This window comes from Equus przewalskii, chromosome 10 (genome assembly GCF_037783145.1).
Source record: "Equus przewalskii isolate Varuska chromosome 10, EquPr2, whole genome shotgun sequence".
Taxonomy (NCBI): Eukaryota; Metazoa; Chordata; class Mammalia; order Perissodactyla; family Equidae; genus Equus; species Equus przewalskii.
The window spans coordinates 18,064,092-18,091,846 of NC_091840.1; the positions used below are offsets into that span (position 1 = coordinate 18,064,092).

Consider the following 27,755-nt stretch of genomic DNA (forward strand, 5'->3'; position numbering starts at 1 on the left):
CACGGGTGGAAGAGACTTTTCGGCTGACTATTTCACGTATTTTAACCTTCTCATTTTACAGCAAGAGAACTGAGCCCCAGAAAAGTGAAAGAACAGGAAATTAGGGATCAGAGTCAAAGCTGGGACCAGAAGTCATGTGTCTCGGCTTCCAACCCCAGTGTCCCTCTTCTGGCTCCCCAAACGCTCAATGATGATAACCAGTGCCTGTGCAAAAGTTTGACCGGCCTCGTAATTTACTAACTTGTTTAAGAGTTTTCAGCAACGGCTTGCGGCCTCGTGTGCACACACTTGGTTGTTATCCGTGCTTTCTGTGAATCCAGTAGGCCTATTCCCACCGGAACTACGGAAATCCTGGCTTTCTATTTTGGCTGTGAGAACTCGTGTGTGTTGGATAGCTCAGAAATAGAAAGGGGTCGTCATCCTTGACGGGCAAACCCAGTCCCCTGCACCAAAGCCCCCAGCCCGCCCACCCCGCCACCCTACCTGGCTCCCTACTTGCAGGTGTGCACGTCGTAGATGCGGACGCACTCCTGGCAGCTCACGTAGCAGCACCAGTGGAAGATGCAGTGGCATTTCTCCTTCCGCTTCTCCGTCCTCGTGTTGTGGCCGCGGCCGCAGCAGAGCAGGTCGCAGCCATCGATGCCGTGGGAGGTGACATTGCAAGTCCGGTCCCTGGTGCCAAAGGAGCCCGTCTCGGGGTTGGGCTCGCAAAAGTTGGGGGAGTTCTCATAGTAGACCAGGTCTCTCTCGGTGGGCGGCTTGAAGAGCGCGTACTTGGCGCGGAGTGTCTCCACCCAGCCGCGAGACTCACGGTGCTTCTCCACCACCATCTCGGAGGCGCTGTCGTACTTGTCCTTGAGGAAGTCGCCGATGGCGCGGAAGTCGGGCTGGGCCCACCAGCATGTCTTCACCTCGCAGCTGCCCGACAGCCCGTGGCACTTGCATTTGAGGTGCATGTGGTCTAGGATGGTCTGGAAAGAGGAGTAGCAGCTGGCCCCCGGACTGACCCCACCTGGGAGCACCCCTAGACCCTCCCACTCTGCCCCCGCCCACCCCCAACCCTGGAGCCGACTCCGGCTCCTACCCTGCCAGTAAGAAAACCGACAGGGACAGGAAGAGAACTGATTAGGGACTGAGGCACGGACTTAAAGGATGGTGACCACTGTTTCCCTCCACTTCACACCCTAAGCATTGTCAGAAATCACATCCATTTCTCAAAGCCATTCAAAATAGGGATTGTTGTCCCAGTTTAACAGATGGAGAAACTGAGGCTGGGAGCTTCAGTGACTCGCCCTAGGTCAAACAACCATAGGAAGGGGTAGAGGCCGAATTCAAAGCCAGTCCCACGGGTCTTCACAGCCACACACGGGCAGCCCGAGAGCACAGGCTGGGCTGGCCTGTACCTGCTCCATGGGGCGGCCACTCTCCCAGGCTGACGCATCCCCGGGGCTGGCAGAGACCAGGGACAGTCCGAGGAGAAAGGAGGGTGAACAGAAAGGGTGGCTGTGGGGTGTGGGTGCGGGCCAAGCCTGGCCATGGGGAAAGAGGAGAGCACGGTTGCCCAGGACACACAAGGGCCCCTGGAAGGAGCAGGGCCGGGCCGGGCGGGGGCCAACGCGGGGTGTGGGGTGTGGGGCAGGGACAGGGTCCGGGGCAGGGTTGGGGCGAGGGCGGCCGCAGCTCACCGTGCGGCCCGCCTCGTTGTTGTGCTTGTTCATAGCCGAGCGCGCGTCCGGCCTGTTTTCGCGCGCGTCCGCGAACTCCCGGGACACCAGCACCCCGAAGTCGGCATCCTCGCTGCAGCCGCCCCACTTCCAGCCCTCGCCGGGCGGCCCCTTATGATGCGAGTCGCAGCCGCAGATGGTGGAGGTGCCCTCGGCACAGGAGCGCGTGACGGCGAAGGCCACGCCGGCCGAGGCGATGGCGTGCACGAAGGCCGATTCGCGGGTGGCTGCGGGGAGGGCGCGGGGAGGCATTGCTCAGGCCGGGCCCCGGGACGCGGCCGCCCTGCCTCGACCTCCCCAGCCGGGAAGAAGGGCTACCAGCCCAGAGAGAAGAGGTAGGAACCCAGGCGCCCTTCATATCCCCTTTGGCTGGCAGCCCCTGGTGGGTATCCCCACTTTACAGCTGAACAAGCTGAGGCCCAGGGTGGTTAACTGGTGATCCCAGGGCCCCCACATCTGATTCAGGGCAGAGCGAAGCCTGTTAGAAACAGGGGTGGAAACCATAGCTCTGGCAGGGTGCTGAAGAGAGAAGTTTATCCTGCTCTGTCCTGACGCCAGGCCCCCTGCCTGCCCAAACTCCAGAGACCCCAGGATGGCCTGACTCCTCCCACTCCTGAGAGAGCCTGAGGTCTGTAGGCAGGGAGGCCTGGGAACTACAGCCTAAACCCGCCCAAGTGCACTCATTCCCCACCTGGATGCACTGGGGCAGAGCTTTCCTTTCTGAGCCTCAGTTACGCGTTGTAAAATGGGTACATCTCTCTGCCACCAGAGTTCCCGACCAGGAGGGCAGTGGCCTGCATCTCAGTCTGCCCGCTCTCCCATTCCTCTGTCCTCCACCCAGACAAGGGCCGAGGTTTGGGCCTAAGGCGGCCAAGCCCCTCCGGGGAGGATCGGAACACGGGACAGTTCCGCTGGTTCTGCCCCAGGGTCCATCGTACGAAAAGGAGAGATTCCGGGGGTGACCCCTAACCGCATTACAATGGTAACCGTTTCTGAGTGCGCCTGCGCACCAGATTCTGCCCTTCATGTGCTTTGCCTCATTTAATCCTCTGAACCCTATGAGGCAGAAAGCCTTTTTACAGGCCCATTGTACAGACACAAACATTGACGATTGCGGGGCAAAGGCCTGAGACACCCGCAGTCCAACCATCTCTCTCCTTACAGGCGAGGAACGCAGAGCGGGAGGTGACCTGCCCACGGCCACGCAGGTTGCGAGGCTCCGAGCCGGCCTAGAAGCCGGGGCTGAGGGTCGAGGGAGATCGCGGGTCGGCAGACAAAAAGGGAGCCCGTCACCCCTCGTCGCCCCCGCAGCCTCTTCAGCGGCCGCAGCGCGCTCGCGGTCCCCCTGCAGCAGGGGGCCGCGCCGCTTCCAGGAGCAGGCTGGAGGGGCGCGCGCAGCAAGGGAACTGCGGCCCGCGGGCGGCCGAGGCCCGGGGCCATGCCGGCCCGGGCTCCCCACCGCCCCGCTCGCCTCCTCCGCCTCTCGGGGCCCCGAGGGCGAGCGCCCCGCTTCCGGCGGCCTCTCGCGGCGGCGGCGGCGCCCGGGCCGGGCCGCGCTCGGTTCCCAGCCCGGGGGCCGCGGGGGCGGGGGGCGGGGCGCGGATTAGCCTGGGAGCGGCGCTGACAGCCCCGCTGTGCCGGTCCCCGTCCGGCGGGGCCCGCTGGGCCGCTCAATCCGCCTTTGTTCGCGCGGTGTCACACCGCATTACCCGCATAATGCGGCCGCCGGGCCCGGGCCGCCGGGCAGGCCGCCACCGCGTAGCAACGGGCGGCTCCCGCGGCCGGGCCGCGCCCCCGGCCCCGGCGCCGGGCCGCGAAATCCCCATTGAAGCGGCGCCCCCGCCCCCGCGCCGCGCCGAATGGCCAGAGGGCGTGTGAATGGCGCGGCGGCCGCAGCGGGCGCGGGGCCGGGCGGCGCGGTGGGGGGCGGCGCTCGGGCCCCTTTCAAGCCGCCTAAGCCCCTCCGGCCGCCCGCCCGCCCCGCTGCGGAGAGCGATCTCGGGCGGCCGCCCGCCGGCCCGGCCTCTAGCCTTCCGGCCGCCGACCCCGCGCCCCCGCCCCGCACGCAGGTGCAGCGCGAGCCCGACCGGTGGCAGCCCCGCCCCGGGCCGCCCCTCCGGGCGGGCCCACCCCTGGGAGCCGGTCCCCGCCCCCGCGCCCGGGGTCTCCAAGCTCCGGGGGAACGAGGAGCCCAGCGCAGGGTTCGAACCCGGGTCACGGGCTTCGGGCGCCCGGGCGCGTGTGCGTGCGTGAGCCTTCCTCCCCGGCTTTCATCCAATTCCCGGAGTCTCTGACGATCACCCCCAACCCCCGCCCGACCCAAAACCGCCCTCTTGCAGTTTAGGGATGAAGGCGCGTCCTAGAACCTACGACGTGGCTTAGAACGTGAAACACTGAATAGGTACTAAGCTCAAAGACCCGATTTTCACTGGCTGGTATCCCGAAAGGGGAACAGCCGTCAGAAGGTGAGTCGGGCTTTGGGGGAGCGCGTCTAGACGCCAGGCTGTTTGATGGAGGCTGCCTGGCCCCAGGTGGGGCACCGGAAGGCGGTGAGACTGGCACATCGGCAAGATCAGGTTTGAAATGCAAACCGCCGCCACTTGGCCCCAATTAGAGGCCAAACCTTTTATGTAAACAAGGAATAATTAGCTTTGGTAATAGAAGCGTAAACAGAATCAGCATCCATTGATTTGCTAATTGCTCTTCTGTCCCATGACAATAGCCTGTGGGTCCGACACACCCTGAGCATCTGATGCACAGGTAAAGGGGGCCTCCTACTCCCCGCCACTCCCCCAAGCCCCCGAGGTCCAGCTGGCTGTCAGATCCCTTTTCTTTCCGGCTGTAAATGCAGTTCTTCTACGAGAAAGGGGGGCCAGGGTCACCTTTCGGTGACAAAGCCCTAGTAGGGGTGGGAGAGTCCAAGTTGCTGTGGAAAGGAGCGGTGGCTCCCAGGGGCCAGCTGGAATCATTAAACTCCTGGACACTGCAGTTCCCCAAGGAGCTGCCCATCTTCAGCCCAGAACTCACCAGCCCCAAAGTCCCCTTCTTGGGAGCAGTTGCCCCCGCCATCCCTCTCTCCCGCTGCCTTCATGTTCCAAGTCCAGCTGTGTGAATCCCATTCACTTGAGACACAGCCAGTTAGATCCCCAGCTTGCAAGACGCCCGGAAAGTTACCCAGAGGCCAGCAGGCCCTCTCGCCTCACCACAATCCAGGGGCATATCCAGCTTGCAGGGGCGAAGGAACCAGCAGAAACTTCTCACGGAAGCACTTGGGGACAATGCAATGCCACCAGCACCAAGCAGCTTCCTCAGCTCCAGAATTTTCTATATGGGCTGGACCTAGATGTGGCAATGCCCCCACCCCCCACTCAAAAGCTAGATTTGCATAGCACTTAACACAGCACTGGGAAAACAGTACAAATGCCCACAGCAAAGCCTGGGGCCACCGCTGTGCAAGCCGGGAGGAAAAGAGGGCTGCAGCCTCCTAGCCTGCCCGAGGATCTCAGGGTCTCAAGGCTGCCGGGCCCCCAGCAGCACCTGGGAAGGTGTGGCAGCCATGGTGACAGCCTGAGTCTGTCCAGAGAGGGACCCGACCCACTTTTTGTGGAGGCTGCAGGTCCTGACCAGCTTTATACCTTCCCCCACCCCAACCCCCAGCCCCCTACCTGGCCCAGAGACAGTACCTTTGTCGAGGACAGGCCCGAAGATGGCCAGGCTGTCGTCTATGGTGGTGCAGTTCCAGCGGCGGCCCCGGAACTGATGTTGGCACTCCTGGATGCCCAGCTTCACGCCCTCGGCCACACTGGGCATGATTTCGATGTAGTTGCGGCAGAAGCGCAGTTGCTTAGGGACCAGGCCTGGGATGGACCCGCAGAGCAGGGGCTGGGAGCCCAGGGATGTGTACTGCTGGCCCAGGGCCAGGGACCTGCGGGCACACAGAGGACAGTGGCATTGCAGGCACAAAGCACATGGCCCACCGCGGGCGTCAGTTCTTCCTCGAGAGCCCTCCGGGGCAGGGGGAGCACCGTCATCCTGAACCCACAGCCCTGAGAAACCTGACACCCGAATGAGGGGCCTTTGACCTTGGGAGGAACTGCCCCTTGAGGGGCAGCTCTGGTCCAGGCCAAGTCAGGCCTCTGATGCGGGCATTTCCAGCTTGCAGGAGCCCGGGGACCAGCAGAAACCCCTCATGCAAGTAGGTGGGGGCAATGCAATCCCATGAAAAGAAGCCCAGACTGGAAAAATGGTACTAGGGCCCCAAGTCAAGTCCTTCCCAGGCTCTGGGCCAGTTTCCCTGATGGGCGTTGGAGGGGACAAGCTGGGAGTCTAGGTTTCTGGGGCCACACAGAGACTTTCAATGACCCATGGGAAGGAACCCAAACCTACAGAGGAAGCAGCAGGAGCTGGCTTGACCCCAGGCCCATCTCAGACAGAGCAGAAAGTAGAGAAGCCTCAGTCCCAGCAGGGAGCTTGCACACACAAGTGCACGTGTATGTTTGCACACGTGCATGCGTGCACACACGCACATAGAGGTCACCCATGGCAATGCCCCTCAGCGTCTTACCAGGATGATGCCGCCCAGCCCAGAGCCTCCCGGTGTCTCCCCAGGGAACTGGTGACTCACACCACATTCTCTGTCCTTTGTCCACCAGGGCCTCATGACCATCTTAGCCGCTCCCTAGAAGTTTCTAGAGCACCATCTCTCACCAGAGATTGGAGCTTGGTTTTGTGTCAACACAAGTGGAGCTCAGGGTTGGAGGGAGAAGCCCTCAGATCATCCGCCTTCCACCTGACACTATGTGACCTTGGTCAAGTCACCTCACTCTTCTGCCCCGCATTTTTCAATCAATACCCTGTCAACCTCTCAGGTTTGATAGTCAACAGAAGGAAAGGTCTTGTGAGGAGGCACAGGGGGAGGAACAAGAGTTTAAAATATTAGAAAACCAAGGTGCTGCTCTTCCACTCTCTCCCCCGGCACGGGAACAGCAGGAATGACATTTTGTGAGAGTGGCTGGGAAAACAATCCTGGGGTCTCAGTTGACTTGGAGGCCCGTTGCGATTAGCCCTGTGATCAGGGACAGTGTGAGCCTGTGATCAGGGACAGTGTGAGCCAGAGGGAGTGCCCTGGGGCCCATCTCCTCTCCCTTTATATCCAGCACTGACAAGGCTCTGGTCTGGCAGTGGCCTCCATCAAGTTCCCTCCGTAAAGTGACAGCAGAAGCCTTGGGAGGAGCGTCCGGAAGACCCCAGGGGCAGATCAGGAAAAAGCACACAGAAGCTTTCTGGACTAGACACAGGGATGAACCAAACATCTGCCATTTATCAGCTCTTCCTCTGTGCTCGGGATGGGCACCCTGGTGGGGTGTGGGGCCTGTCCACCTCAGGCTGGCTCTAGGCTCAGTTGTCACGGGGAGAGGCGACCCCATTTTCCCATGTGTTTATTTATTCTGGAGGGAGGGACTGGGGAACCAGATCTGGGCGTTCGGATGGTAACATTTATGAGACATTTCCAGATCTTGAGCGTCAAGCCCTTTTAAAGAGAAGAAAGGAGCAACCTGTGGGCCTGCTCGCCCCTGGGACTGGGGATGACTGACCTCTGTTGCCGGGTGTGGGGTCAGCCTTTCCTTGGGTTTGCCTCACTGAATCCGGGGTCCTGAGTGGTGGGGGTGGCTGCAGGCCTGGCCCTTCTGCACCCTGGGCCTCACCACTGAGCCCCTGCCTGAGAGGGACAGGGCCAGTCAGCCCAGAGCCCCCAGTGGGCACGTGGCACACACAGCACCTGACGGGGCCCTGCTGGCCGCCCTCTCCTGCCCCTGCCCTGTTACAGTTGTAAACTGGTTATCGTGATAATAATGATGACCAAATACCTATTGTTTATTATGTACTGGGCCAGTTCTGAGTGCTCATGTCTCTTTCTTTATGTAAACCTCACATCGAGTCTGTGAGAGCGGAATGTCATTATTGTTACCGTCCCATTTCACAGATGAGGAAACTGAGCTAAGCAAACTGTGAAGGTCAGAGTTGGGCCTCCCTCCCAGTTCAGGCCGCCTCTCCACGTGCCTTTAACCAGCACGGCCAGCCTGGCCCTCCCAGCTGCCCCAGCAGTGCTGCTGTCACTGGAGAGGGAAGCCACGGTAGGCTTTAGGGCAGACGAGTCAGCATCGGGCCATCCTGGAGGGCAGCTCAGGAGCCAGGCCCCCTGAGAAGAAGCCTGGGCCTTTCCCACTCCCTCCTCTGACCTTTAGGACCCAAAGCCCTCCATGCAGCAGCTGGAGGGAAGCAAGGCCGGAGAGGGGGACTCTGCCATCCCCATGGCCCCACCTGGCTTTGGTCCTGAGGGTGGGGCCAGGAGGGCCCCTCTAAGGAGTATGGGGGTGATTCTCTTTCCCTCCCCACACCCTGCCCAGTCCCTGACTATCCCAGAGCAGCATGGGGAGACCTGGCACCCGCTTCCCAGCCTCAGCGTCCCTCCCCGTCTGGCCAGAGTGCTCCCCAGTCTCTGTACCCACAGGTGCCTCTGTCCATGCCTGTCCCCAGAGGTGTGGACGGGCCCTGCGGTGCCCACACTCTCCTTCAGCCTGGCCTCCCCCAACCCCCTCACACGCTAACCTGGGCAGGCCTGTCCCACCATCACATCTGGCACCGGGGGCCCTGTCCCATGTCGACCCCCATTTATTGGTCTTTCACCAGCCAAGCCAGGGCCCCAGGGTTCCAGTCTCCCTTTGCTCAGAGAGGCAAAAGTGGGGCCTGAGGGGCACTCAGGGGTCCTTCCTCCGCCCCTTCCCCCCCGTTACTTTCCTTCCTCCTCCTTCCTCGCCCTCTCCAGCCTTTGCCCTACACCAGTCAGCACCTCTGCAGGCCTGGGCACCCCAAGCTGAGCGGAGCCGCGGACCAGAATCAGAACCTATGAGAGGAGGCCTAAGAGAGCACAAGCCCACCATACGGATGAAAAAGCAGAGGTCCCCAGAGAGAGGCCTGCCCAAGGCCGCACGGCCAGACCCAGGACCAGGTTAGGCGGGGTACCGCTGCAGGGAAGGGCGCTGAGGCCTGGGGAAACCCCACTGGCTCTTCATTTCCACTCAGTTGAGGCTGCTCCTCGTCTCAGCCCTTCAAGGGGCTCCCTGCGCCCTGATTTCACCAATTGCCTCCCAGTGGGTCCCAGGCAGACCCGCCCAGCCCAGCCAAACACCCAAGCCCTGGGCACTGGCTGGCACAGCTTGGCTGGCTGCAAAGGCCAGAGTTGCTCCCCAAACATCTCCTAGTAGGGAGATGCCAGGGTCCCCCTACTGGGCATGGAGCCCCTGACGGCCGAGTCCTCCTACTGCACAGTTGCAGCCTTTCCTCCGACCCAAGTGGATTTCCTCTTGTCCGCTGCAGTCACATTCAACACCAGCGATCATAACAACACCATTTATTTAGCACTTATGTGCCAGGCAAGTAAATATTATCTCATTTAATGCTCACAACAGCTCTGTGAGGTGAGTGTTGTCACTTGTTTTGCAGCTGAGAAAACAGGCACAGAGAAGTTGAGTAGCTTACACAAGGAAGTGGCTGAGCCAGAATTCAAACACTGGCTTTGTCTGATTCTAAGTGCGATGTCCTCCGAGAATAACTCCCAGCCCCCAAGGTGACGAGTTCCTTTCCCTCCTCCCACAACACCCTGGCTCTTGCCCGCTGCCCAGGCCCAACGAACTGTGCGCCGGGAGCCAGGCCGCCTCAGCTCGAACCCAGCTCTGCCATTTCCTAGCTGCGGATCCCAAGCAATTTACTTAAGCTCTCTGTGCCCCAGTTTCTTCATCTGTAAAACAGACGCAATGGGAGGAATCCATGATATAGAGCACCTGGCTCATAGGGAGCCCTCAATAAATCGTGGTTGTGGCTACCAGGTGATAGGGGCTGTCCCCAGCACTTTGTCCTCTTCCCTGTCGTCATGAGCCTCTTTCCTTCCGCCCTCCCATCCCTAACTTGATAGGATACATCAGAATTTTCACAGCCCCTTCCCATCCATCACTGGGAAGGATGTCCTGGCTCAGAGTAAAGCCAGCCCCTTCCCTGACAGCTGAGTGCCACCCAGGCGGCTGAACAGACTGTCGCGATCCGGCTGAGTGTTAAAGGTGACCCAAAGGGCAGGGGCATAAGGACATTTCCAGGCTGCTCCGTTCAGGGGCTTCAGCTCAGATCTGGACAGCCTGCCGGTGACGAGCAAGGGCCTCTGGATGGCGGTTTAGCGCATGGGCTGGTGTTGGGGCTAACGAGCTCTGGGACTGATTTCTGCAGGGTAGCTGCCCTCCCCAAACACAGCCTGCCACCCCCGACCCTGAGCCTCCCGGCACACACTGCTTGTGTCCGCAGCCCCCCACCACAGATGCGTTCATTTAGCTCACCACTCCTTGCCCGCATTATTGAAGTGCACGTTCCCCTGGGGGAGGTCACACAGTGAGCTTCCTTCTCCTCTATTCTTGGTGCCAAAGTTTGAGCGCTTTGGTTAGCATTGCCCGGGCTGCTGCAGGACTTGCAGCCTGGCTGTTTCACACCTCTGTCCCTTTGCATGTGCTGAGCCCTAGACCTGGAGTTCCTCTCCACTGCCCCGGCCCCCAGCAAACATCTTACCAACCCTTCAACCTCTGATTCCTGGGTCGCCTCCCTCCTAGAGACTCCCAGACACAAGTGACCTCTCCTCTCTCTGGATTTTTCCTCTACCTTCTCTCGAAGTGCTGAACTGACTTGTTTCCAACTCCATCTGGCTGTGCTGGTGTAAGTTCCCTGAGGATAGAGGTTGTGTTTCCTCCTGTTCTCCCCAGCACCTCCCCCCACACCACACACACACACACACACACAGACGGGCGCACACTTGGCCTATCCAAGGGCCAGGCCTATGAGAGGTACTTGCTGATTCTCAAGGGAAGGAATGAAGGAACAACTCCTTCCCCCAAAGGCCGGTCTGAACCTCCCCGTCTTGTAGCCCCTCATCCCTACTCCCCAGGCCTCTGGCCATCCGGAGGTGCCGCCTACACACAGGACAAGACTCCTCGGTTCCGCCGAGGAAGTTCCGAAGTTCCTACGTGTAGGGCCTGAGACCACGGCTAGGCTCCAAAGGGCAGTAGGGACCCGCCTGGCGCCGGCAGCTGGTGAGGGGGAGGCAGAGGGCACTGCCAGGCCTTCCCAGCTGGGCAGGGGCTATTTATACCCAGCTCCTGGCCCTGCCCTGCCCAAGGGCCCTGCCCCCTCGCCCTGAAGACAGCTTATCCTCCACCCCAACCACCCACCACCCAGCTGGGCCGAAGACAGACACGGGCAGCCAGGCGGATGTGCGGCAGGTGCCAGCAAGCAACAGGCTGCTGGTGAGACCTCAATATTGACTTCTCGGGGTGAAATCCCCCCTTCAAACAGGCCGGACTTAAGTGTCATACACAACCTCATCAGACTCCCACCTTCACTCAAATTATTCACCTCTACCCGGCAACACTTTCTGTCACCAGAAGGCTGAAGGTGGTGAGCACACAGCAGAAAGAAACTTTTAACCAAAGAATTCAGGGCAGCCTAGATGCTGAATTGACCCAGGCCCATGACATCTGGTGAGACACTGACAAGTGCCCCGTGCAGTGCGTCCTGTGCGGTGACGCTGGCATTGTGGACACAGAGTCCGGCATCCACGCAGCAGTGACCCGCCCTGCTGCCGGCTGACTACAGGCTGACTACGTGCTGCATGGGGGTACACACTGTGCTGTCCCCACCCTGCTTCCCTTAACAAGCCATTTGGGCAGCCTCGTCTGCACCCAAACCTGTCTGTGTTTCTCACCTGGGACCCTCCCAACAGTATAGGATTTTGGAGATGGAGGGGCCTCAGGCGTCATCTACTTTAGCGTGTTTTGTATTAGCCATTTTTTCCAAATACACAAACTCTCCTCTCTCTCGTGTACACAAACAGATAAAAAGAGGGGTTTGTTCCTCAAAAAGTTAAACGTAGCATTACCACATGACCCAGCAACGGCACTCCTAGGGATGGACCCAAGAGAACTGAGGCAGGGGCTCAGAGGACATTCGTACACCGGTGTCCACGCAACACTCTTCACGGGAGCCACAAGGTGAAAACAAGGTGAATGGACGAGAAAATGTGGTCGCTCCCCACAATGGAACGTTATTCAGCCAGAAAAAGGAAGGAAGTTCCGGTACATGCTGTCACGGGAATGGACCTTGACGACGTTACGCTAAGTGAAACCAGCCAGTCTCAAAAGGAGAAGGATGATTCCACCTGTATGAGGCACCTAGAGTAGGCAAATTCACAGTGACGGAAAGTAGATTAGAGTTACCAAAGGCTGGGGGCGGGGGAGTTATTGCTTCATGAGTATAGCCTTTCTTTTTGGGACACTGAAAAATTCTGGAAATAGTGGTGATGGTTGCACAACACTGCAAACATACTTAATACCACTGAATTGTGCACTTAAACATGGTTAAATTAGGGGAAAAAACAGCTGGGGCCTGGAGCTCCATCCCTCCACCTTCCCCTCACCCCCAGCTACGGCCCTCTGCAGGATGCAATCTGAGAGCCACTTCCTATCTCCTTATTTAGATAGGAAGACTGAAGCCCAGAGAGGGTTGGTCATTCTCCAGGGTCACACAGCCACATATGGGTGGGGCTGTGGAAGGTGGATCCGAGGGTGCAGCCCAGGGTTCCCTGCCTGCTCAGTCAGGGGGAGCCCCTTGGCCAAGTCTCCCCCAGTCATGCCTTTCTTGGGGTCATTGTCCCCTTGCCCTCACCTTTCCCCAGACAGGGCACCTTCAGATTCTGATCCCAAGAACTGGTGTCTCTCAGAATGAGGGACATGGGTGCTGGAGGGGTGAAGGAGGGAGACGGAAAGCAGGGGGAGCCAGGAAGCTCCTCCTTTGTGGCCGTCTGCCTCTCTCTGACCAGCATGTTTCTGGAAACCCTACAATAGCCCAGTGCTTGGTGCTCCACCTGCTGGCTCCTGGACAGTACTGGACAGATGCCCTCCCTGTTCCTGGGTCCAGAGGGGCCGCACCCTGGCCTGGGGCAAGATGGAAACTTCCAGAAGGAGAAGGAAAGGCTTAAACAGGGGCAGGAAATAAAGAGCCAAGTGTTGGCCTTGGAACTCAAGGCCACTACATTTCCACTTAGGTCAAGAGGCCCCTCAGGGCTGGCGGCCAGCATGCGGGAGCCCACAAGTTCGGGGCACATGCGCCCAGAGGGGCAGGGCTGGGTGGGGCCCACTGGCCCTGAGGCATCTAACTCCTGGAACTTCCAGCAGGCTGAGACCCAGAGCAGCAATCGCTGCTCCTGACGTGAGGCCTCAGGCCACTGACCCTGGCGCTGTGGCAGGGAGCTTGAGACAAAGCAACAGGAGGGACTGAGTCAAGACTCACAAGCTACCTCACCAGTTCACTGGTTCTTCCTGGAGCACAAGTGGGCCCCATGGGTGCTGAGCACAGCTCTATGCCCTCCCAATCCAGCCCAGCACCCATCTCGCTGCAGGCCAAGGCTGGGAGTTGCTTCTGAGTCCAAAGGGGCTCCCGTGGTCCTGTGGTCCTCAGAGGGGCCTAGAGACCTCAGTGGTCGGCAGTTCATTGGAGAAGCAGGGCGCTCTCCCTGGCCCTTTCCCGTTGGCCGCTGGCGCGCTCACGCAGCAGACTGGCAGGGCCATCTGGGCATCACGTGTCTGTGCAGGGCTGGGGGCAGCTTGTTCATGTATAGGAAGGAAAAGGAAGGGTGATGCTGGAAAGGGTCTGCACCCTGAGCCAGGACCCAGGGTCCAGAGAGGAGTCAATGAGAGCGCAGCTAAAGAGCTTCTGAACCAGAGGGGCCCAGGCCTCCCGCTGGGCTCCCCACCTTGATTTAGTCCCAGCCATCCAGACCGGGGCCCCATGGGGGCAATAAATATGTGGAGTGAGTGGAGGTGCCTGCCCTTGGGACAGTAGGTGAGGTCTTCCCTTGGTAAGCAAATTCATTCCCCGACTATTCACTCAACACACCTTTGACTGATGACTCTGAATCCTCTGAATTGGGCAGAGCGCCAGGCACTGGGAACACGGAGATGAATGAAGCCACACCCACGCAGCCCAGACCAGGAGGCATCTGACCACCACAGACGAAAAGGCATGTTTTCAGCACCTACCAGGTCTGGGTGCTGGGGCTGCCGGAAAGAGTGACAGAGGGTCCCGAGGCACTGGGGTTACAACACAAGTAACTGCCATGTCAGAGAGCACGTGGTGAAAACAAAGACGTCCTGGAAGGGAGTGAGTGGCGGGTAGGTTCCAGCCAGTGGTGATCAGAAAGATGCCACAGAGGAGCAGCCACGGAGCGGGTGAAGGATGGCTGGGGCTCCCTCAGGAGGAGCTGAGGTGGCAGGAAACAGCCTGAGCAAGAGGTGGGAGAGGGGACAGCAGCCCGTCCACCCCACATGGAGTCCAGGGCTGGTATAAAGGAGAGAGGAGGGCAAAGGGGCCTTGAGTGCCAAGCTTTACTCTGGCCACCTGGGCAGCCATGGAGTGCTCCTGAGCTGGGGTTTGGAATATTAATCCGTCAGATAAAATCCAACTGCAAAACGGGGCCGGGGGTGGGTGCTAGAGACTGAAGGCTGAGAGAGCAGTCAGGTCAGTGTGACAGTTCTAGCTAAGGGAGTCTCCGACCCGGTTGCATGTTACCTGCCCCCACCCCTGGGGGACAGGATTCACGGGTCCGGGGGGGAGCCTATTGTGTGGCTCTGGCTGAGCACCACCCACCTAGGTTGGCGAGGCCTGTGGTAGTACGTCCATGACAGTGGCATTAGGAGCAGAGAGGAAGCAGTGAGTAAGGATAGGGAGATGTTTGGTCACGTGGAAACAAGAGGAAGGAGGAAAGGATGACCAAGGTTTGGGGCCAGGATGACCAGGAAGGTGGAGATGATGTCAGCCAAGAAAGGGAACTTAAGAGGTGGAAACAGGTTTGAGAATGAAGACAAGGAAGTTCGTGGGGCCAGTGAGACCTCCAGGGTTCCGTGTCCAGACAGCACTGGAGGGGCAGAGCTGGAGCCCAAAAGAAAGACGGAGGCTGGAAATTCAGACTGGAATCTGTCCTGGGGCTAAGAGTTGAGTGACACTTGAGGCCTCATCTCCCGCAGTGGGCACATGGCAAAGGGAGAGAACTGCCTCATAGTGGGGGTGTGGGACACCGTGTGCCAAGGGAAGGGCCCCGGTGGTGGCTTGAGGAAATGCAGGGCTTCTCCAGGAGGTGGGGCAGCAGGAGGCGGGCTGTGACCTCACACCAGGGAGGCTAGAACTTCAGGCCAAGAGATAAGGAGAGCTCCTCCAAAACCCTGCAGGAGGCAGGTTGGTGGGCCAGGCTCCGCCAACGTCGGCACCAAGCACCCAGGGCTGTCTTGTTACCAGTATTCCTGATCAGGTCCCCACGGAGGCTCGGCCACCACACTCTTCCCTGCCTCTGCTCTTTCCCTCTTCCACTTTCGTCCACCCTGGACGAGAGCTCTGGACGCACCCTGAACCTTCAGTCCACAGGTGGATCCTTGTGCAGGTCCCCTCTCCGCACATGGGTGTGGCTGCCCGGCCTGCCCCTTCTCCTCCCACCCGGAGCAGCCCAGGCAGCTGTCCCTCTCACCCGGGGACCCAGCGCCTGGGCCTGCCCCTCAGGTTGGCTCGGCTGCAGTCTGGGCCTTTGGACTTTGGTCAGCCCTTCCTGGATCTGTCGCCCTGTACTGTGTGCCCAAGGTCATCAGGAGCATGGCAGGAGCAGGAAGGCAGGGGCTGGGGTGAATGCGAGGGAAAGCGGGGTATTCCAGGCAGCAGTCTACATTGCCATGGGTGAAAAAAAGCCCCCACACCCCCCAAAAATGAAACTAAAGTAAGAAGCCATTCTCTCCCATTGGGCAGCAGCCCCTGAGGAAGGGCCACGGGCGCCGGGTGGGGGTGGGGTCTCCCCATCTTCCTCTCCATCCCTAAACTCTCCAGCGCAACTCACTGGTCCTACTGCCCAAGTGGCCACTTCCACATTCTGCAAGTGGCTTTGACAACTCCCCCCTGCCCCTCAACTTCTAGAGGTCACCTTTCAGAGCCAGGTGGGGCCCTCAGAGGAGGCAAATTAAACCCACCCGAGGCCTAGAGGGGCCACAGCTCTTGGCAAATGTGGGAGGAAGAGAAGAGAATTCATGGATACTCAAAGCCAAGGGGTCAGCAAAGACCAAGCTCCCAGTCAGAGGGAGGGGGCGAAGTGCGGCATCAGAGAGAGGAGGGGTGGGGAGGGGAGAGAAGGAAAGGGTGGGGAGGGCGGGGAGGGCCTTGGCTGGAATGTTACAGCTTCTGTTCTCCAAAGCAACTCCCAGTGCGCCTGGCCTGCGGCTCCTGCTGATCTGATAAGATGTGACAAGGCAGCCTGAAAAATGTTGAAACCTGTAAAATGTTTAAACCTGTTTTTTGTTGTGTTGTGAGCATGAGGGTTTTTTTTTTCTCAATTTCATAGGAAAGTGAAGTTGATTGGAGTGGAGAAGGGGAGGGGGTGGGAAAAAGGGATTGTCCCCTTCAGCCAAATTGGGGGGTGGAGCGCAGAGCAGGACAATCAGACCTGGGGAGGAGGAAAGGAGGGTGAGAACTGGGAGGAAGAAGGGAGGGAGGCGGGGGAGAGGGAGGAAGGGGCAAAGCGAGGAGGGGGTTCCTGCAGCTCAGGCCTGTCAGCAGCTTCAGCTTGGGCTCTCCTTAGGGCAGTGTCCTCCCTCTGCATCCCGAGGGGACACAGTGAGCTATGGGTATCTGCCTTCAGGCAGGAACTGGCCCAGGAAGACTCACGGGGGCACGGAAGGGCCTGAGCCCAGCTGGGTGTCCAGAGAGAAGTGAAAGGGGGCCTGGCCTGGGGCCTCACCTCTCAGACCCCCAAAGGGTCTCCTGAGAGGCACCAAGACCACAGGTGGACAGATGTTTACAGGTGATCACGGGAGACAGCCCCCACGGGCATGTGCTTTGCTGAGCAGTCAGAACTCACAGGTGAGCCCAGATCTCAATCGTTCGGTAGAGTCCTGCCCCTTCGGAGCCGGGAGCTGCCCTCCAGCCTCTGCCTTCGCACACAGAGGCCCCACAGGCCCTCTATTTCACTGACAGGTAACTGAGACCCAAAGACGTTACATGACTGGCTTGGGGTCACAATATTCCTGTCCATCAGTTTCAAGCAATGCTCTTAAAGTTCTCTCCAAATGGGTCCAGTCTTCCCAACTTGAGAGATTCTGGGCATTCTAGAAACCACGGTGGGACCAGGTGTCTCTGGGGTGCTCACTGGGCACAAGGTAGATGCTGAATAAAAGCCTATTGAATAACAGTGTCTGCCTGAGAAGATTCTCCTGCTGGTTTCTCATGTGTGTGTGTGTGTGTGTGGACATAAGATGCCTAGAAAGGCTTTAGAAATATTCTGTAAACAGCCACACACGTTAGTTATTCTGTTGCAGCATCAGCCGTAGAATGACCAAGCTGGCTGGGACAGTGTCCAGTCCAGTTCCTCGGAGGAGACTGAAGCCCAGAGAAGCTGCAGGGCTCGCCCAGGGCCCCCCGCTGGTTGAGGCGGCGCAGGGAGTACAGCCAGAACTCTGTCTCCCTTGCACCACTCAGCTCTTTCTCGAAGCCTCCTGTGCAAGGGCTGCGCTGCGTTCAGTACATGTGTATCACGTCCCTCGCGCATATAAGACATTACCTCCACCCTCCTCAGAGGCCACTACCCTCGTTCAGGAGGGACTTTCCCACAGGTGACCATGGCCAGTGGCAGAGTGTGAGCAACCCCATGGGGTGGAAACCACAAGGAATGGACGCCCTGAGGGAAAAGGACAGAAAAGCCAAAGCAGACATCCTTGAAGGGTGCCCTCGAGCTGGGGGTCTGCTGGGACATCTCTTACTCCTGGAGCTCGGCCATCTGTTTCTTTGCCTCCCCCTCCACCAATCAGAATTCTAGTTTAAACTTTTCCTGAACCGCTTGCATCTTGAGCTCACTTTAGCCTCATAACACTTCTCCTTCCCAGCTCCTCCACTGTAAGTTGTGGAAGGCAGGGGTAGTCTCCATTTTGCAGGTGGGAAATGAGGGCCTTACAGGGTTAGGCTGCCTGTCCTGAGAAGCCAAGTCTGCTGGTCCCCAGGCCAGGATTTTGCCAGGTTCCCATGCTGCCTTCCCCTTCAAGCCCAGTTCTGGGAAAAGACAAGACGCAGCCTGCCCAGCCCACTTGTTCAATTTGGACTCCTATTCACCCATCAAGGTCTGGTTGAAAAACCCCCTCTTAATGTGTCCCGTTTAAATGCTCCCTCTGGGTATTTCCCAGCTCTTAAACATACCTCGGGGGAATTGTAAACATTCAGCTGAACTGTCCATTGACTGTTTCTTCACTAAAACTGAGTTTGTTGAGAGGAGGACTGATTTCACTCATTTTTGGATGCCGAGCAGAGGGCCCGGTTCTCCAATGGGCACAGCACGCCCGCTCCCCTAGCCACACTGAGCGGCCCCACCTGATGGCCCCAGGCCCTCTCTCCTCACCCCTTCAGATCCTGTGGGCTGCCACAAGGATGAGCCAGGGGCAGGTGAGGCCCTGTTGGTTCTCTGGGCCTGACCACATGCCGCTGGCTCCGCTGTCTGGAAACCCTGTGTGTGACCCTCAGGAGGAAGCCCTGGGGGCCGGTGGCCTCGTGGCCTCTGGGCGCTCCTCTGAAAGCCCCACTGGGTGTGTCTTTACACTAGGCCGGGCCCGGTGCTGGGAGCACAGAGAGGTGCGTGGGGCACCCCTGGTCTTGCAAGAACTCTCAGCTAAGCCTGAGAGGCGCCCCCAGGTAACCCAAGCTCCTCCCCCACTGGGGCCCGGATGCCCACTCACCCCGCCTCACACCTGGACAGCACTGACCACCGGCCCTGCTGAGGGCTGGGGCCTCCAGGATCTCACCTACCTTGGCCGTCCCACCCACTCCCTTCAGAGGACCATGGACATGCATGTACCAGCTGGCTGCTAGCCAAGGATATAGGTCATGGCGCTATGGTGCTCAGCCCACTTGGGGCAGTTTTGAAAAATACAGACATCTGGACTCCAAGGCCAGCCCAGCTGAATCAGACTCTCTGGGGAGGAATTCAGGAAACTGGATCTTTAACAACCTCCCCCGGGTGTGCCCAGGGCACAGCGGGAGATGACGCTATACCAAGTCCTCAGCGTCCTCTGGGAAGTTCTCTGGCCACAGAGGTTTAACCTGCATCTCCCTGAGCTTTCAGAAGTAACTCTCAGCCATCAGAAAACATGAGGGACAGAGGAACAAAGCAAACGACACTATGAGGAAGCAGCCAGGCGAATTCGGAATGTGAGTTCTGACGGGACACAGGCTGCAGGCCTGAACTGTCCAAAAAGTGCACGTCATTTTTAAAAAGTGTGAGCGCAGGTGTGTTGGGGGAAGGAGAGGGGGAGGGATGTTTTAGATTAAAATAAACAAGGGACATAACAATCAAATAATTGGAACCTAGTTTGAAAATCCTCACCGTGAAGGCATTTTGAGGGTAATCGGGGAAATCGGAATCATTAGGAATCACTAATAATTTTAAGTGATAATGGTATGTGGTCATGGGGACCATCCTTGTGTTTTGGAGATGCACTCGTGGAGTCATGATGGTCATAACTGTGTTTGAAATGCTTCAGCAGAAAATAACAAAAGAAAACAAACTGTGTGTGTGCGCGCGCGTGTGTGTGTGTGTGTGTGTGTGTGTGTGTGTGTGTTGGAGAGGGGCGACAGGAGGGAGGGCAGGGGGGAGCAACTACTGGCAAAATGTTATAACAGTGGAACCCCGAGTTGTGCATGTGCGTGCTCCTGGTACTATTTTCGCTTTTTTCTGATTGACAATTTTCATAATAAAACTTTGAAGGAACAATAATAATAAAAACTCCAACCAACTCCTGGGGACCTCCGGACCCGATCCGCGCAGGGCTGGACCCGGGCCTTGCCGGCTGAGCGCGCCGCGGTGGCGGATCTGCGGACCCGCGGGGGGGCGCGGCGCGAAGCTGCCAGCTCGGGGCTCGGGGCCCATCTGCTCCCGCCTCTCAAGGAGGGTATTTCCCCGCGTCCCCCGAGCGCTTCCTCGCGCCGAGTCCCCCACGGCGCTGAGAATGCGCAGGTGAAAACAGCCCTGCCCGGCACCTGGACTTCCCCTGCTCGGTTCAGGGAGGCTCCACGCAAGTTCAAAGTGGTGGCTGCCCCTACCTCCCGGCCCCGTTCCCCATCTGCAGGCGAGGCATCCGGAGCGAGCCTCAACATCTTCCTCTGCGCCCCCCTAAATTCATCAGTCCCGGACTCCTGCCGCCAATTCCTCTGCGCGGTCGTTACCGTCACTCCCTCCGTCCTTTCTTCTCAAGGGGCTCGTTGCTACAGGCGCCTGCCTGGTTTTGCAGGCGTCCACTCGGCACCTAATAGGAGCTGTGTTCCGGGGCCCCCCGCAGACCCATGCAGGACCTCATTAAATGCTGCTGCACTCCGGAGGGAGGGGATGGGGGGAGGGGGAATACGTCACTGGGTCTGAGCCCTGGCTGCACGTCAAATGGCCCCGGTGGAGCTTCCAACTGCAGATGCCTGGGTGCCCCCCTCCTCTCTGTAGTCTCCTCCCTCCCTCCATCTTAAGAGGAGGCGTGGAGGTCCAGAAGCACCGACCCAGGTCACACACCAGACTCAGAACCTGCTCATGGTCACACGGGAGGGGGACACAGGGGGCCTGCCCAGCCCTCTGTCCTCCCTCCCCAGGGCCCCACTTCCTTTTGCTCCCAGCACCTGTCCACCCTTTCCAACCACAGTTGTGTCCACTTCCTCTTGTGAGGCAGCCCTGCCTCATCTTCTCTCTCCTGGCCTCTCAACAATTCTCCATCTTTACAGCAATGGAAGCAACACTTTTTGATCCAGCAGCCCATCAGTCAAAAGTGTTTGGGCATGCCCCTCCATGTACACACACACAGGTCTGGATCACACACCAGCCAGCCACCGTGCTCACGTTTCATGTGTGTTACAAAACACACACTAACATACACTGGAAAAAGACGAGATAAAAAATATATTTCAAAAGAAATCGTTCCCTCCTAAGCCTAATGCATTATCAGCTGACCTCCTGCCAAAGCCTCAATCTGGAGTCCTCTGATTTCTCTGGCCTCGTTTTCCCATCTGCCTCATTTCCAGCTTACCTTTCTGAGCCTTGCATGGGGTCTGTTCGTGAGTAAGGGGGCACTCTCCCTGCAGAGGTACAGGACCCCAACAAACGCTCTTGGGGTTCAAGGTAGCAAGACCTTCCTCCCGTGGTTCCACATCTTTCTCGGTTCTTGCACACAACTGCTTTTTTGTTTTTTTTGTCTAGGACTTTGTGTTCCCCAATCATCTCTCACGGGAAATGCTTCCTCTCCACCAGCCTATGGTGGAGCCTCCTGTCCACTCACCTCCTCTGGATCTGTCCTCACTCCCACCCCCTCACCTCCACGCACCGCGACCAACACCCCGACATCCCACCAGACCAGGGGCACCGCCACACGTGTGCTAGGGCCACAGGGAATTTCTGCTTTTTCAGTTCTGGGTTCCAGTCACAGTCATTACAAAAGTAGAAAGGAATTTCTTCTGGGGGAAACACACTTTGGACAGAAAATATAAAACCATACACACAGAGAGCAAACATTTAAATTAAAAAAGTTTTCATTACCAGTTTCTCTACAAATTGGACGTGTGTTCAACACAAGGGGCGAAATATCAAAGCAGATTAGCTCCAGTTCAGGTTCCCTCAGGAATCACCTGGCCTAAGACAGGGCCGGAGTCACCACAGACTGGAGGAGGTGCCCACAAAATGAGGTGATGGGACACTCAGCTGTAAATGAATGACGAGGAACCTTTTACAGGCGCAGACACAATGGTGAATAAGATAATGTGGGGTGTATTTATTTGGGTAGAGAGTAGTTAATAAGGCCATGAGGAAATAATTTACCGAACTCTGCTATAATAAGGTAGTGAGGGAACCAATTTACTAGAGCACTCAGAATAGTTATTATTGTTAATAATGATAGCTAACTTTTACTGAGCCCTGACTAGTGCCAGGAGCCACATAAAGTCCTTTACATAGAATATGTTATCTTTTAATTTGACAAAGAACTCTGCAAGGTTATTATTATTCCCATTTGACAGGTGACGATATGGGTTCAGAGAGGCTAAGTAACTTGTCTGGGGTCACACAGCTAGGAAATGGTGGTTCTGAGAAGACTAAGAAAGCAGTGAGGGGAGACGTTTCCTAGGACAAGGCTTGTCTGTGTGACGGTGGAGGCTAAAGGCGACGGGAAGGAAATCCTCAGGTCCGTCCTGCTACCTCAGGCTGCTCTCTGGCTTATTCACAGCCCCGTAAATTCAAACGCTGGAGCCCCTGCCTATTGATCTTTTTTCTTTTGAATGTCATCATGGATCCTCCACACTTGAGGTTTATTCCTGTGTATCTCAGACAAGGCCAGACCCACGCTCAAGGCATCCCGGGGGAGGAGACCTCTATCTGAGGGCTGAGGGATTCGTGCGAGACAGGACTCTCCCGAGGGAGGTCAGGTAGATGACACCCGTTCCAGCACCTTCCGGTTTGCAAAGCATTTCCCACACAGCATTTCGGTTAATCCTCTCAACCGCCCTGAGAGATAAATATTGTCTCTGTACAAATGAGGAAACTGAGGCTCAGACAGGGGACCATAAGCCGGTAAGTGGAGATGGGGTTGACCCCCGTGTGTCTGACCCAAATCTGGTACTGCTGCTATTTTGCCGCTCTGTCTAGATCCCCCTCTGGTGGTAACCAGAGCATTCCAGCAGGATGCGCTCATTCAGCACCCACGGTGTGCTCTGCCCCGGGCTGGCGGCGACGGGTGAATAACAAAGTCAGTGTCACTGTCTGTAACCTGGAGGAGGGTATAACCTAACGGGCAGGCCACGTGCACAGGAGTAGAGGACGCGAGCAAGAAGACCAGCCAGCTTACAAGGCATCCTGGTGGAGCCGCGTGTGGAGTCCAAGTGAAGGAGCACAGAGAGCGGGGTGGGGGATGGGTTACCCACAGGCCTCAGAGGGGTGCTCAGAGGTGGATCTTTATGGCCTGAGAGAAGAGGAAGAGGAACGCACTTCTGGGACATTGACGTGACTCAAAACACCAAAACCCAAGGAGCAAAGAGAGAAGGAGGGCACGGCCTGAGGGCCCAGCTGTCGGGTGTTGATCCCAAAGGCAGTGAAGTGGGGCCGCTCGTGGGCCTGAGAGAGGCGAGGGCCTATGCAGGCCTGGCCCCTAGAAAGGAGCCTGTCAGAGCCGGAAAGAAGGCCGAGGGCCATCGGGCACGGAAGGAAGGCCCACAGGAGGTGGCAGGACCCACGTTCACACCCACTGGCCCCGTATCACCAGTTTGGGGGTTCAGCTGGGATCCCTTGGCACTGAGGAGCCAAAGAACTCAGCCAATGGCCAGAAGGGGTCTTCCAAGTCTCACGGAACTCGGGTTCTGCCTTGTTCACGGAACGCACTGTACCGCCACGGAGAGGACAGACATCGAAAATTCGACACCTAGCAGATTCTCACACTAGTCAAGCTTCTAAGAGACCAATTCGTTTACCGGTTCTTGGGAACTCCCTCCTCTCTCCAGGCCGGGAACTAGGCTGGGAAGATGGCAGTGCCCTTGTCTCTCTCGCTCCCTCAGCCAGACGCACCGGCTCCTTCTGCTCACGGGGACCATTGCCTCATGACACCTGGTGGGAAATCTCACCAACTTACCTCACTTCTGTCCCTCTGAGCCGCCATTTTGGCCCTCGCGTCCTGGCCTCGGGTTCTGGGCAGCAGCTGCTCCCTGGCCTGGAATGATCCCGCAGCCTTCTCCACTCTGAGATGAACGGCCTCTGGCACATGCATCTTACACCTCCTACATTTGCGGCACCACTTCCTGCCCCTCTCCCCAGGCCCCACATCTCACTTCTGTTGCGAGGATGGTGCTAGAATAAAGCCCTGGCCAGTGCAGAGAGAAGAGGACAGTGGACCCGTGACTTCCGGCTTCTCTGTCTAAGTGAGGGAGAATGGGCTGAGGGGGCTGGCGGCAATGGGGATGGCAGTTCCGGCCTGCTCCCCTCCGAGGGCGGCCTGGCCCAGCCCTGAGGCCCCTTTACAACCATCCCAAATCCGGGGCTGCTAGCCCTCAGGTAGTTTTCTTTCAAGGGGACAACCTGCCTGGGTAAAGGTGACCCCAAGCGTCCTGCCTGCAGCCGTTCTGGGCACCCAGGGCCCAGCAAGGTGCTGTGGGCGGTGGTAGAGCTGAGTCCTAGGCTCTCCGCCTGCTCCGAGCATTGCTGACTCACGGGGGATTTTTCTACTGTGTGCTCCAAGTGAGTCCTGCCTCACATCCCTGTCTCCCTGGTCTCCCATGAAGGTGCCGGCAACCCCGAGGCCGCTCGAGTGGCTCCTTCTCACTCGCGTCCGCTCTTGCTCGCTCATGTGCACACGTGCACACAATACCCGACCACGCAGCGTCGTGGATCCCCATCTCGTTAGGAAGGTTAGAGGATGAGAAAAGAAACCCGATCCAGTTCACAGTGGGGTATCCACAGAGGCAGAGGAGCCGCCCAGTTGCCCAGCGGTGAGCCCCGTCACTTAGCACTCGCTGACTGAACTGCTGACCTGAGTCCTGGTCCCATCGTACCACCCACGACCGCATCCCCGTGGGAGGACTCAGCTTCCTCATCAGAAAAATGTAAACATCATCTCCTTCAAAGAGGCTGGAGGGAGGCATCACCGAAACACCGTGTCCCAGATGGCGGCACAATAAATGGCGGTTGTCACCGTCAGAAGTGCGCGAACATGGGCCAGCGCCGTTCTGCACGCCAGGCGGTTTCATTTAATCCTCTCAACAACCTGTAAGGAAGGCACTATTTTCCTCACCCCATTCGGATGGGGATTCTGAAGGGTGGCGATCAAGTGATTCCCTGAGGTTACCCGGGTAGTTAGGGCACGTGCAGGCTGGCCACAGGGTCTGTAGGCTGGCCGCAGGGCTCTACCACCTCCTGGAAGGAGTCCGAGGAGAGACCGTCATTCAGCGGCCGGGGACTGAGCACCCGCTTGTGGGAACACAGAGAGGTGAGTGTGACCTGGTCCCCGCCCTGCAGGGGCTCCCAGCCTCATGGGGAGACAGACGCCTAGGAAGCAAATTACAGGAGGCCTCGGCGGGGAGTGACTCATTCTGCCAGGGGTGGCGGGGGCGGGCCTGTGGAAGCATCGTGGAGAGGGCTGCCACTGGTCAGATAGACCCGTGTCCCTGGGGTACAAAGACCAACGGGGCCTGGCTTCTGCCTGCCTCACAGGAGACGGGATTCAGCTGGATGACCGACGGATGGCTGGCGGCTTCATTCGTTCCTTCCTGCCTGCGTGCATGGTGCGTTCATTCAACTCAGGCCCCATTGGACGGCCTGCTCTGGACTGAACTAGTTCATAGGATGATTTTCAAAAGTCAGAGGAATCACAGCCTGATTGCTGAGAAGAATAAGCCCACAAAGACACACTGACATGAAAGGGGCAGGAGAATCTTCTAGATCACACTTTCCAAATGGGTAATAATTGTTACTTGGGGGAAAAGGCCTTGAGGTTAAATACTTTTGGAAAACAGATTAAACCAATGAAAACAAGGGTCATCCTTGCAGAGCCTCTCTGTGTGGCTAATATGCTAATGAGATGCTAATATGCTAATAAGCAGCCTAAACATCAAGAAGCTGGAAGTAGCTGGGAGGGTGGCACTTCCCAAATTTATTTGACCCCAGAAGCCCTTCTCTGCAGCGTTAAGTCGGATTGGTGTGAAAAGTACAATTTCTGATGTCCTGCTCTGGCCCAAAAGGTGCAGAAGAGCCGGGAGAGAGCGAAGTGAGGCCGGGAAGATTCCCAGGAAGGGGGCGGGCGGCTCTGAGCTGGACTTGAATCCCGCGAAGACCACGGTCAGGTGGATGAGTGAGGGGAAAGAGCTTTTTGGTTAGGGAAAGGGGTCCTAGGACCCCTTTATCTTTATAGTGGAGGCCCAAGGAAGTGGAGTTTTATCTCAGGGCGGGGAGGATGAACAGGGGCTGAGCCCTGAGGACAGAGTCCAGTGGGAGGTGGCGGCAGCAGCTGGTTTCTGCTGTGTGCTGAGGAGTGCACACCCTTTCTTTCAGAAGGAAGGAGTCCCAGGGTTTGGATAAGGATTTGGGAGAAGGATTCACCTTCTGGTCTTCCCTAAAGTGGCACCTGAAAGACATTATTGCTGTAACTGAGGCAGGTGGCCCACAGGGACAGAAGGGCAAGGAGAGGGCCAGGAGGGAATCGTGCCCTCAGTCTGGTGGGGCTGACAGGATGGGGCTTCCGGAAGGCATGACATTATTTCTGGATAGTGCAGGGTGTTCACGGCCCATGAGGGTACATGTGAGGAGCAGAATGGGAGAGAAGGTGGTGGAGGTGGAGAGGTGAGTGGGGAAGGGAAGTCTGGGATTCCATTAGCTCCTTTTCCCCCATCACCAAATGGCCGGTGGTGCCCTCTGGCCCTTAGGCCGACAATGTGAGGAGCTTGAGGGGCTGAAAGCTGAAGTCAGGGAGGATTTCCAGAGACACTTCAGAAAAGGGCCACATGTTCTTCCAAAGGCATATCGTATGTGTCGACATGGACCCTGGGTCCCAGCCCTGCCTCTGCTTCTCCCTGCTCTGAGATCTTCAAGCAGTCCCATCTCTGCAAATCAAGACCACAGATCACATTGTATAGCTGCCAGATCAACAAAAATAATGAAGTCACTCGATTCCAAGTGTCAGTGAAGACATAGAGCAAAGGTGAGGTGCAAATGGGCACAATCTCTTTCGAAACCAGTTTGGCGTCAACTTGCAAAGTGGACCCTTCGTGCATCCTGCAACCCAAAGTTCTCCTCCTGGGTAGGGACCCCCATGAGCTACTCTCCCTCATGTGCACCTCAAAACACACACGCATTGACAGGAGATGGAATAGACGAAACGTGGAATATTCAGATGACGGACTATTACACAGCTGTGAAAATGAAGGCATGCCTGTGATATGCAATAGCATCGTCTGAAATGTGGAAACACAACACAGAGGGAAAAAAGCAAACGACGGAAGACCGCATACAGAGTAACACCATTCTATACTGCCTAAAAATAAGCAAAACAAAGAACATATTGTTTTGTATTCTTAGCTAGGAAAACTATTATTTTAAAGTAATGGGATAAATATGCAGAATTCAGGATGTGGTCATGTCTGGAGGGAGAGAGGGGGATGGGATGGGGAGGACCTTGATCACATTCTAGTTCTTCAAGGGTGTGGTGGGGCCCGAGTTTTCATCTTGTTATTATGTCCTATATATTATATGGTATGTTCTCTCTCTTGTGTGTGTCAAGTATCACATAATAAAAAATAGTTTTTATCAGTTTGCAATCAAAAATACTTTTAAGAACAAAATGCATTATGTGGGCTCTCTGTGCCTCAGTGTCCTGATGTTCCTTCCTATGGCTTGGCAGGCCCCTCTCGCCTGAAGTTTGGAAGTGCATCGTGAGCACTGTCCCTTGGCCGGCCTGCATCTCACCCCGGCCTCCTGGTACCCTCAGCCGTACCTATTCACTGTGCTCAGCAGGGCCCAAGTGGCCAGCGTCTAGGCCATTAACTAGGGCCATGTTAAACCTACACAGACCAGTCCTTGGAACCCCAGTAAAAACCCTGGCAGCCACCGTGTGTGACCTACCATTCCCTTCCTGTGGCCTCACAAGTATTTTGGATGAACAGGACACCAGGATGCAAGGTCAGGCCAGAGTCCAAGTCACCTTGGGTCCACTGAGTCACAGACTTCTGCCACATGCCCCTCACCCTCTTCTTTCTTCAAACAGGTTAACTAGTTGGGAGAAACCAACATAAAGCATATGGCTTTCCCTGAGTGTGGCCTTTTCCATTTTGAAAGGAATTCAGATCTTTCTGTTCCAAAGAAGCCTGGCCTGGGACAGAATATTTTCATAATCCTTGTTATGTTGGAATGACCTTCAGAAC

The 27,755-nt window shown here is 57.4% G+C and overlaps 1 protein-coding gene across 2 annotated transcripts in view; it reads right to left on the reverse strand.

Annotated features, from left to right (window-relative positions):
* WNT3 (Wnt family member 3) overlaps positions 1 to 27,755 on the reverse strand; it is a 47,494-nt gene that overhangs the window by 5,347 nt on the left and 14,392 nt on the right. The window contains exons 1-4 of one of the 2 annotated variants that reach the window (XM_070561755.1): positions 20,897 to 21,039; positions 5,408 to 5,649; positions 1,686 to 1,951; positions 484 to 971 (exon numbers count right to left, since the gene is read on the reverse strand). In XM_070561755.1, coding sequence (XP_070417856.1) covers positions 492 to 971; positions 1,686 to 1,951; positions 5,408 to 5,649; positions 20,897 to 20,913 — 1,005 coding nt within the window. In that variant the 5' untranslated portion in view covers positions 20,914 to 21,039 and the 3' untranslated portion in view covers positions 484 to 491. Of the gene's footprint in view, positions 1 to 483; positions 972 to 1,685; positions 1,952 to 5,407; positions 5,650 to 20,896; positions 21,040 to 27,755 lie in introns of those variants that run through there. The other variant, XM_070561756.1, reaches the window with a different exon arrangement.